The sequence below is a fragment of the Stomoxys calcitrans genome, chromosome 2, assembly GCF_963082655.1.
Source record: "Stomoxys calcitrans chromosome 2, idStoCalc2.1, whole genome shotgun sequence".
Taxonomy (NCBI): domain Eukaryota; kingdom Metazoa; phylum Arthropoda; class Insecta; order Diptera; family Muscidae; genus Stomoxys; species Stomoxys calcitrans.
In genome coordinates this window covers 4,930,893-4,942,898 of record NC_081553.1, presented here as the reverse complement: position 1 = coordinate 4,942,898, position 12,006 = coordinate 4,930,893, and the positions used below count along the sequence as shown (strand labels likewise).

At 38.9% G+C, this 12,006-nt stretch overlaps 1 protein-coding gene across 1 annotated transcript in view; it reads right to left on the bottom strand.

Moving 5' to 3' along the window:
- The window catches only part of LOC106080427 (dynein axonemal heavy chain 10), a 239,264-nt gene that overhangs the window by 142,753 nt on the left and 84,505 nt on the right, over window positions 1-12,006 (bottom strand). The window contains 2 exon segments of the mRNA XM_059362518.1: window positions 6,886-7,044; window positions 11,375-11,666. Of these exon segments, the coding sequence (XP_059218501.1) occupies window positions 6,886-7,044; window positions 11,375-11,666 (451 nt within the window).

The following is a 12,006-nucleotide window of genomic DNA, read 5'->3' as shown; positions in this document are numbered from 1 at the left end:
ACAGAGCTTGGATATTGGTGTACCCTATTCGATTGGACAGCATATTTGGAACAGCGCGAATGCTTTAGCGATTTTTTTTTTTGTTGATGGATAGATCAACATGTCTATAATAACCCTTTCTAAACCAGTAAGGAAGGGCAAAAGTGGGGCGGTGCCAACTGTATAATACCCTACACCTACCCTATAAGTACAATGTGGGAGCTATATCCAATTCATAACTAATTTTGATGGACCTCGGCGAGCAAATATGTTCAAACTCTAATAACTACGGTTGACAAATGATAACATTTTGGCAAATTACCCAAAATCTGACGAACATTTGCAGAAGTATGTCGAGGGGCTGAACTTAAATCACAGTCCCAAATTTCAGCGACAGCGGACAATAAATGCGCCTTTTATGGGGCCAAAACCTTAAATCCAGAGATCGGTCTATATGGCAGCTATATTCAAATCTGGACCGATTTAGATCAAATTGAAGAAGGATGTCGAAGGACCCAACACAACTCACTGTCCCAAATTTCGGCGACATCACACAATAAATGCGCCTTTTATGAGCCCAAAACCTTAAATCAAGAGATCGGTCTATATGGCACCTATATTCAATTCTGGAACGATGAGGAATGTTGAAGAGCCCAACTCAACTCACTGTCCCAAATTTCAGCAAAATCGGATGATTGATGAATGTGGCGTTTATGAGCTTAAGACCCTAAATCGGCGGATCGGTCTAAATGGGGGCTATATCAAGATATAGTCCGATATAGCCCATCTCGAACTTAACCTGCTTATGGACAACAAATGAATCTGTGCAAAATTTCAGCTCAATATCTCTATTTTTAAAGACTGTAGCGTGATTTCAACAGACAGACGGACAGACATAGCTAGATCGTCTTAGATTTTTACGCTGATCAAGAATGTAAAGGGTGATTTTTTTGAGGTTAGGATTTTCATGCATTAGTATTTGACAGATCACGTGGGATTTCAGACATGGTGTCAAAGAGAAAGATGCTCAGTATGCTTTGACATTTCATCATGAATAGACTTACTAACGAGCAACGCTTGCAAATCATTGAATTTTATTACCAAAATCAGTGTTCGGTTCGAAATGTGTTCATTCACCGTAACGTTGCGTCCAACAGCATCTTTGAAAAAATACGGTCCAATGATTCCACCAGCGTACAAACCACACCAAACAGTGCATTTTTCGGGATGCATGGGCAGTTCTTGAACGGCTTCTGGTTGCTCTTCACTCCAAATGCGGCAATTTTGCTTATTTACGTAGCCATTCAACCAGAAATGAGCCTCATCGCTGAACAAAATTTGTCAAAATTTGAACACATTTCGAACCGAACACTGATTTTGGTAATAAAATTCAATGATTTGCAAGCGTTGCTCGTTAGTAAGTCTATTCATGATGAAATGTCAAAGCATACTGAGCATCTTTCTCTTTGACACCATGTCTGAAATCCCACGTGATCTGTCAAATACTAATGCATGAAAATCCTAATCTCAAAAAAATCACCCTTTATATACTTTACAGGGTCGGAAATGGATATTTCGATTTGTTGCAAACGGAATGACAAAATGAATATACCCCCATCCATGGGTGATGGGTATAAAAAGCCACATTGCGATGATGATGAAGGTAGGCAATAGACTTGGATACCCCACTATCCCCAATCAACGCCATCACTCTCCTCTGTACACGGTCCAGTATCTCCAGGGATGATTTTGAAGCTCCATCCCATACATGTGAGTACATTTTCGGTCTTATGTTAAGAAGATCAGACGGAGTGAAGTAATTCTTACTAAACACTTGAATGCTTCTTTCGACACTTCAAATACGTGTTTAGCCCAACTGACATCACTTCGTATTTTCATGCCCAGAACATCAAGAGCTTCTGATTGCTCAACATCTACACCGTTGATAGACAAAGATGATCGTAATGGGTCAGCGAATCGTTTTTATGACAACAAGCAGCTTTGAGTCTTCCGTGCATTAAAATCTACTCGAGAAGGAGAAAGAACCGAGCCCTGGGGTACACCTGCGGTAAAATTGTGCTCATTGGATGAGAACCCATCTATAACGACTCGAAAAGTGCGATCTCTGAGAAAGCTCGAAATAAATCGAACGAAGCTCTCATGAAACTGGTGGATTGAGCAACTCCAAGGTTCCGACAGAAGTGCCATGAGGTCGCCCGTAGAGCGATTTCTGCGGAACCCATACTGTTGGTCGATAAAAAGGCCATTAGACTCTAAATACCTCACAAGATGGTGACTAACCATGCTCTCCATGACCTTGGAGAGAGCGGAGCATATCGCAATTGGCCGATAATTCGCAGAGTTGTTTGCCTCACCTTTCTTGGGTAGTGGCTGAACGTTCGCAACCTTCCAATGGGCCGGGAAGACTCCCGCCCGGTAGGCAAGGTTGAAAAGGTTGCGTAATGGACGAGCGAGCGTCGAAGAACACTTGCATAAGACTAGTGTTGATATTCTATCCAGGCCCGAGTATTTATTTACGTTTAGATTCTCAAGAACCCTTTTAACTCCACGAGTGCGAAAAAATATTTGGAGGCATGACGCCAGATACATTTTCGGTTAAGGGGAGTGGTTGATTGCTATCTGGCAGGGAAGAGTTCCCTGCAAATATATCAGCCAACAGGTTGGCCTTATCAACCGGGTCAGTGAACGTTTGATCATCCTTAACAACTCTTTACTACTTTCACGAACTACCAAAAGCTCATACTTCCTCGTGTAGAAGCAAGAACTTTAGCTCGCAGACGCTGTTCGTAAAGAAAATTTTCGCGCCTAAGTACATTGGTACACGAAGATTTTGCCTGCTTGCGCAGCAGTTCAGTATTGGCATTTTTATCCAAGCGCCAGTTCTTGAATGCCTACTCTTTCGATATGACAGCATCTTTGCATGTCTGGTTAAACCAACTTTTGTCCTCTGATTTAGCCGTTATGTTCTTAACTGGAATAAGTGTTCTCATTCCATTAAAATTATCTTTTCAATCATTTCAGCAGTAGCATTTCTATCGTCATTTAGAAAACATAGTTTATACCTTGCATCATTACAATGAAAAATTGGAAAATTGATCATTTTTAAACTATGTTAGCCAAAGATAGCTCAAATCTTTAAAACTAAGAAGAAGAACAATTATTTCAGTGCTGTCATTTATCTACTTTCTATGTCCTTTACATTTGAAAAAATCGCCTGCAATTATCTAGATCTCTGAAATTTTTAAAAACTCTCTTTTGCATATCATCAAACATCTTAGGGCGCTTTACAGTTACCTATGCCAATAATTTGCCTCAACATATTTCACTAATTCCATCTCTATTCGCTTTGTACAAATATGCAATACATGTCCACTCGTTCATACACTCCCATATCCGCATTTGGTTGTAGGGTTTGTTGCTCTGGATGCCATTTTTCGACAACGCTTGTAAATACAGCCACAAAATGGACTTTGCAGAGATTTTCTAAAAATCCTCATTTGAATGTGCATAGAGGAAAAAAAGGCAAATATTCCTAATAACAAGGAGTAATGTAGCTTCTGATTTTAAGTGACCATAGTAAACTTTCTACATGGGATTCATTCTGGGAAGCTCTACGAATGCGTCTGTCTGTCCTTACACCGAAAGTGGAACGGTTCCCTTTGTAAACACTCCTGTGCGGAGATAGACAAGCACTCAATTCCCCACTCATTTATATTCATTGCAAGGCAAAAATTGTGGGAGTTTAATACAAGTCACATGTATGGGATAAGCAGAGCTCCCTCAACTCTAAATAATGTCGAATGTTAGCTAAGCTTAATAAAAAATTCAAAAGTACAGATGACCAATAACTAAAAGGCCAAATCGAAAACTTATACATACGGGGCATGTACGAGTGGAAAAATATCAAAATATGGAGCTGAGTTCTAAAATGCTGCCCCGAGTTAGATAAAAAGTATCCAAACACGGGTTTTTCTGGTAAGTAGTTGAATAATGAAAACATATTTTGATGAAAATGTGGCAAAGCTGAAAAATTCAAACGAAAATTAATCTGGAAATTTTCAGCAGTGAGATTTCTGAAAACCTTTGTAGAGTCAAGTAGTGTTTGACTATTTCAGAATTATAAATAGGTGGGGAAAGGCAAAACAGGAAATTGTGAGCTGTATATGATTCTGAACCGAATTTGATAGTTTTCGATGGAGGTTTTCAGATGGGTTATTAGAATTACCACATTATTGCAATATAACACAAAATCGGACGAACATATATATCAGAACCGATTCCGATCAAACTCAGCGGATATTGTGGCAGTCGTAGAGGAAAGCGTAATGCAAAATTTTGGGCAGATTGGACATTAAATGCGCTTGCAGAGGCCTTAAAAGTGAAAATCGGGCGATATATATATGAATTGGCAAATGACCAAATTATTGCAATATTACTCCGAATCGAACATATATATGGGAATCGAATATATATATATGGGAGCCATATCCGCTGAACCGGTTTTCTTTTCAATATCTATAGGCTTTGTCTCTAGACCAAACAAAAATGTCTGAAGATGATCGGATAAAAATTGCGACCTGTATTTGGTACACAAATTGACACTGGCTAATAGACGAACGGAGCTAGCTAAATCGAAGGGGAATTGCATTTGAGTGGATTGGTATACATATAAATGGGTCCATCTGTCTTCCTTCTGAGTGTTACAAACAAATGCGATAAGTTATAATCCCGGAACAATAGTAGTGGTGTAGGGTATAATGCAGTCAGAAAAAGAACTACAACCGGGCTGACACGAAATATACCCAATTCAAACGACCACATTTTTTGTATGGAAATATTTGTATACCCATCAACGAATAATGGGGGTAAAATCATTTTGTCATTCCGTTTGCAACACATCGAATCAAATATCCATTTCCGACCCTATAAACTATGTGCTATATCGGACTATATCTTGATATAGTCCCCATATAGAACAATCAGCCGATTTAGGGTCTTAGGCCAATAAAAGCCACATTTATTATCCGATTTTTCTGAAATTTGGGACAGTTAGTTGTGTTAGGCCTTCGTCAATTTGGCCCAGATCGGTCCAGATTTGGATATAGCTGCCATATAGACCAATCTCTCGATTTAGGGCCTTAGGCCCATAAAAGCCACAGTTAAAATCCGATTTTGCTGCAATTTGGGACAGTAGGCCATATTAGGCCATTCGACATCCCTCGCTAATTTCGCTGGGATCGGTCCAGATTTGGTTATAGCTGCCATATAGACCGATCCTCCGATTTAGGGTCTTAGGCCCATAAAAGCCACATTTATTATCCGATTTTTCTGAAATTTGGGACAGGGAGTTGTGTTAGGCCCTTCGACATCCTCCTTTAATCCTTTCAGATCGGTTTAGATTTGAATATAGCTGCCATATAGACTGATCTCTCGATTTAAGGTTTTGAGCCTATAAAAGGCGCAGTTATTGTCCGATGTCCCCAAAATTTAGGACACTGAGTTAGGTTAAGCCCCTTGACAAAGTTCTGTAATATGGCACAGATCGTTCCAGATTTGGATATAGCTGTCATATAGACCGATCTCTCGGTCTTAGTTGTTGGGGCCATAAAAGACGCATTTATTGACCAATTTTGCCAAAATTTGAACAGTGAGTTGTGTTAGGCCCTTCGACATCATTCGTCAATTTGGCCCAAATCGGTCCAGATTTGGATATAGCTTTCATGTAGACCGATATCTCTAATTAATGTCTTGACCCCATAAAAGGCGCATTTATAATCCGATTTCACTGAAATTTGTCACAGTGACTTATGTTAGGCTTTTCGACATCCGTATCGTATATGGTTCATATCGGTTTATTTTTAGATATAGCTACTAAAAAGACCAATATTTTGTTATACACAATTGAACAATGGCTTGTACTTATTAGTATTTGTTCCAAATCGGAACATATTTCGATATAACTGCTATGGGACATGAGTTATGCAATTTTCACCGGATTTTGATGAAAGGTGATTTACATATATACCCGAGGGGGTGGGTATCCAAAGTTCGGCCCGGCCGAACTGAACGCCTTTTTACTTGTTTTGTGTTCTATTTGTAATACAAACAGATTACTCTATGGTCTGCAGCCGGATAATTTCCGATTGTGTAAAAAAGTCCTTTTTGGAAAACCCGATATAAGGCTAAACGAGGGAGTGGTTTATATGAACCAAACAATAGACCGTTTTGAAAGATACTTATCATGGATGTTGGAAGTCACAGCAAAACAATATGTGTGTGAACAAAATCGGTTAAAATAGTGCCTTAAGGGGCTTAAGACAATCTGAAGAACAGTTTATATGGGATCTATATCATAGGATAGGGATATTCTTATCTGGTCATCCCGTTTGTATCACCTCGAAATATTGATCTGCGACCCCATAAAAAAATATACTCTTGATCGTCTTGACATTTAAAAACCGATTTTGCCATGGAAATCTTTATTTGAATGGACGCGTCCGTCTGTGGAACACATTTGGGTAGCCGCTCGAAATTTGGCACAGAAACTTCTTTTTGATGTATGTCGTAGGAAATAGCAAAAGAGCCATAACGGTTCAGATTTTGACTTCTTGAGCCCCCAGAAGCCCATATAGTGTTCTATTACAACATTTGACGTCTTGAGCACCTATAATCCCCAATTGTTAACCGATTAGGCTGAATCCATCGTAAGTATTGTTGAAATCGGCGTGGCCGATCTTAGCACGTTTACACTTGTTTTACATTTCTGAGTTTGAAAGTTTAAAACACAGCATATAATGTTTTGGTACTCAAAATATGGTGTCCTTGGATTTGTTCTTTTATGTAAGGGTTGTTATATTATCCTCCATTGAATTTGTATGTACTTACGTTGATGTTGTGCTCACTGAGCACCGTGTAGGTTTCCTGCATTTCACGGATTATGATTTCGTGCGTCAGCGTTGTCGATTGAATTGTTGCAATAGTTTGCATAACCAATTTGAAGTCGCCGAGTTCCTTGGTGGCCCTGTTCAAATTTTCGCTGAGTGTCTGCAAAGAGGGTGGCAAGAATTGAAAAGAACGAATTAGAGAATGAATGTCGTTACATTTTGCACAAAAGACAGAGTTTCGACAGTTCCTTAAAGGAGTTACTTTCAGTTTTGTTGATTTTCAAATTCGTAACAAGGTAAACGGCAGTAGCGAGGTGGCGCAGGCAAAAATCACAACATAACGAGCTTGATTCTAGCCTCCATGGCGATGCAGATTGAGTGCGGAGCCTTGGCATGCCAGGTAACTGTCGAGTTAAAGGACTTCCAAGGCAATCTAAATACAATTTGCAAGTGGCATTTGCCGCTGCTCCTACTCCTGTTGCTGGCTCGTTGTTAGCTTGGTGGTGCACAACAAAGTTTTGTCAAACTGATTGTGTTGTATATATGTATATATTTACCCAGCACAATTTCGTTGCGGCACAAAAAGTTCCCTAATGAAATTTCCATTATTACCTATTTAAACAAATTGTGTTAAGGTAAGTAAATGATAAAATGAACGTTTGAAATTTTTTAGGCGGCAAGCGGAATTTCTAAGAAATTTCCCAAATTGCTTAACTTTCTCAAATGTGCTGAATTGGCAATTTCGCAAAAAGCTGAGTTTTTTTCCCGCCAGGAATTTCTAAAATGCACACCATTAATTCCTTTATGAGATTTCTCAATTGTGCTTATCGTAAATAGGTGCTAAAATGTTTAATTATAGGGAAAATGTTGTTTTGCTGCGAGTTTTAGAATTGATGGTATTCGCAATGTTAATTGCAAGTAGGCAACAACAAAAAGCCACACATCTGTCACCAGTGATCTCATACGATTGCTAATGGAACTGAAAGTGATTTTATGACAAGAATTTCACACTTAAATTGAAAGAAAAAAAAAAACAGTAAAGAAAGGCAAAAGTCGGGTGGTGCCGATTTTATAATACCCTACACCTACCCTACCTTACCCTGCCTACCCTTCCCGTCAATTTTCGAGAAAATCGGTAAACAAACGACCAATTTATTGCTGTATTACTGCAAATCGGACGAACATGTATATGGAAGCTATATCCAAATCTGAACTTAAAAAATCTGAACTATGAAATTTACCTGTAACATTGGGAGTCATAAGGAAATCCTTCCTGCCAAATTCCGAGAGAATCGGTTAACAAATAACCATTTTATTGCTGTATTACTGCAAATCGGACTAACATTTATATGACAGCTATATCCAAATCTGAACCGATTTCTATACAATTCACGAGTAATGGCGAGAGTCAAGAGAAAACCCTTATTGCCAAATTTCGAGAGAATCGGTTAACAAATGACCATTTTATTGCTGTATTACTGCAAATCGGACGAACATATTGTATATATGGGAGCTATATCCAAATCTGAACCGATTTTTTCCAATTTCAATAGGCTTCGTCTCTAGGCCGAAAAACAAGCCCATACCAGATTTGAAGACGATCAGATGAGAATTGCTACCCGTAGTTTGTACACAAGTTAACATGGACAGACGGACAGACAGACAGACACAATAAAGGGTGATTTGTTAGCCATTATCTTTTTGCCTACACTGAATGAAACAGCTCACGCACGTTTCGTGTTATGTTTGTGTTAATTGAACCGTCTTTGAAATGAACAACGGTTGCAAATTATTGAGTTTTATGATCAAAATGCGTGCTCTGTTAAGAAGGTTCATGGCGCTCTTCTTCCATTTTACGACGAATCTTATTTTCGGCTCAATAGATACGTAAAAAAGCAGAATTGTCAATTTTAGAGTGAAGATCAGCCAGAAGCATTGCAAAGCTACCAATGCATCCAGAAAAAGTCATAGTTGGGTGCGGTTTAAGGGCTCATTTTCGGCTCAATAGATAAGTAAAGAAGCAGAATTGTCGATTTTGAAGTGAAGTTCATCCAAAAGCACAGCCACATTAATCACAGTTTGGTGCGTTTTATGGCCTGGTGGCATTATTGGACCGCACTTCTTCAAAGATGATGCGAATCGTGAGATGGATTGGACTCCGCTGCGCCTCCTTTTACTTTATATGGAACAAAATTTTCCTTTGAATATATATTTTCCACAATTAAAGAGCTTTTAGTGATATACCATGCTACTAAAATATTGGGTTGCCCAAAAAGTAATTGCGGATTTTTTAAAAGAAAGTAAATGCATTTTTATTAAAACTGAGAATGAACTTTAATCAAATATACTTTTTTTACACTTTTTTTCTAAAGCAAGCTAAAAGTAACAGCTGATAACTGACAGAAGAAAGAATGCAATTACAGAGTCACAAGCTGTGAAAAAATTTGTCAACGCCGACTATATAAAAAATCTGCAATTACATTTTGGGTAACCCAATAGTATATCGCTTGACAAACAGTTTAATAATATAAATGCCTTTATCTGAATCCCATATGATCTTTATTGGTCTACGAATTTAAGTATGGATGTGAGGTGTAGTCCATTCTTAAAATACTTCATTTCAGCCCGATATTCTCATGATATCTGATTTGGGGGTGAGGAGGTCCCCCAGAAACTTGGCCTTGAAAAAATATCAGCATCTTGCTCTTCTTTCAAACCCCATTTATTTTAACCCCATATTGCCATTGGGTTAGGGGAGTTTACACGAAGAGGCGTCCCCCAAACACATGGCCGCAAGATTGGTTATCAAATTCGTTATCTAATCTCAAATACATTTCATTTGAGCTACATATTGGCATGGTCGAAAAATGTTTACCCTCTGGGAGGTGTTTTGGGGAAGGGGTGATACCTAAAATACATGGTCCTACATTGAGATATAAAATTCGTATTCTACTCCCAAATACCTTTATTTGAGCTGTTTGTGCTTTATTCTCATATATTTGAACCCCATATTATATTATATATCAAATTTGTTTTCTAATCTCAAATACCAAATTCTTAAACCCTTTATTGAAAAATGTTCGGCCCTAAAAACTATGAATATCGAGCTCCACTGTCTTGAAGATCCAAATTGTCCTGGTGAGCATACGTCCTACTTGGGGGTTGTTATGGTAGTGGGACGTCCCCTAGACAGTTGGTTCCGAATGTTGATGCCATATTCATGGTCCACTCCCAAATACCCTTCATTTGAGCTCCGTTTTTCTATAGTCGGCAAACATGACCGATTTGGGGGTGTTTTGGGGGATGGGGCGGCATCTCAGTGACTTGCCTTTGAAAACATATATCAGATTCGTGTTCTTCTCTAAAATACCTCTTATTTGATCCTCGTATTGAAATGGTAAGAAAATGCTTCCTGTTTGGGTGGCGTTATGGGGGTGGAGTGGCGCAATAGACACTTTTCCCGAACATTGATATCAGATTCGTGGTTTACTTCCAAAGACCATTCATTTGAGTCCCATATTGCTATGGTCGTAAATTTGGGGTATGTTCTCGGGGATGGGCGATCCCCCAAATACTTGGTCCCACATTGGATATCAGATACGTTTTCTAATTTTAAATACCTTTAATTTGAGTCCCATATTGTCGTTATTGGTGTATATATATATTTGGTAGGTTTTAGGGTGGGGCGCCCCCCCTAGGTACACCATCCGAAATTTGATTACCAAATTAAGAGAGCACACAAAATTGCGCTTCAGATATCCAAAGATGTAGTACCCTATTTTCACCACGGGATCATTATGCAGTGAAAATTTCAAGAAAATTGGTTCAAACGATTCAGCCCAACCACTTTAAGTAGCGAAACCGATCACTCTACAGCTATTTATCTCTCAAATGGTAGATGCCGTTAATATTTTAATGGAAAATTCAAAAGACGGCATCTGAATGTGGTATTGTTTTTTTGCCAACTTAGTCAAAAAATAATTTAAAAATGTCTCCCATTCTATGAGCTCTGTTTCTTACTAATTCACTTAAAGTGCTTCTGCTTTACATTTCCTAAATACTTTGTAAAGGATTGAGTTCATAATTCTGGTATTACATATGTAATGACCTGAACAACAACTCACACATCGATGCTATCTGCTCCAGTGCAGATGCAGATGCAACGCTTTGCCACGCTTAAGAAGCTAAATGCAAAATACAATCGAATCCTTTGCATAGTTATTTAGTTTCTTGGTCCTTGGTTGCTGGCTGTTGGTCCATGCGACAACATTGCAATTTGTTCGGATTGAATCCCGAGGGACAAGGAGAGCTTGAAACATGCTGCTGATTCTTGGAAGCAGAAGAAGACTTGAACTATCACATAAGCCATTTGTGGCACTATGCTCTTTGGCCGGAATGCTGCCGCCGCCAAAGACCCCAAAGGACAATATTTCGCCCCCTCTATGGGGTAAGGGGGCAGAAGTGGTTTTTACCCTCCCTCTAATACTTACTTTAATTTCCAATCGCATTTTATCCATATTGGCAACTGTGCGCTGTGCCAACTTTTCACCCAATTTCGTGCACCATTGTTGGGCGTGATGGCAAATGGTGTCCAGCAGCGGTCTCAAATTTATGCGTATACATTGGACATCGTAGTACGTTGGCAACTGCTGCAATTCGTTCATGATATTTGCATAAAATGTAAATTTCTCGTCAAGCTGCACAAGTGGCACACCACGATCCACATATTTTTCACAAATTGTTTCCTTATCAAATGCCCACAGATTGTAGTATTTGCGAAATCTATGAAGAAAGGAAAGGGAAGAAGGAAAATATGGAAAGAAAAGAAAATTAAACGAGAGAGAGAGAGAGAGCGAAAAAAATTCTAACACAGCATCTCGACAAGTAAAAGGAGTAGAAGAAATATGAATTGGTAATGGGGGGTACAGCAAAAATTACAAAATACGAAAAAGGACTTTGTTCATGTCGTCCGCCTTGTAGCTGCATGATAATATGGCAATGCTGTAATGTTTACTTTTAAATAACACGGATGGACAAGAACGAAAATGGCATGGCTGCCTGTGAATGAAGGCGACATAGAAACACTCTTTGTGATGATAAAATCACTTAGTTATTAGGTTTT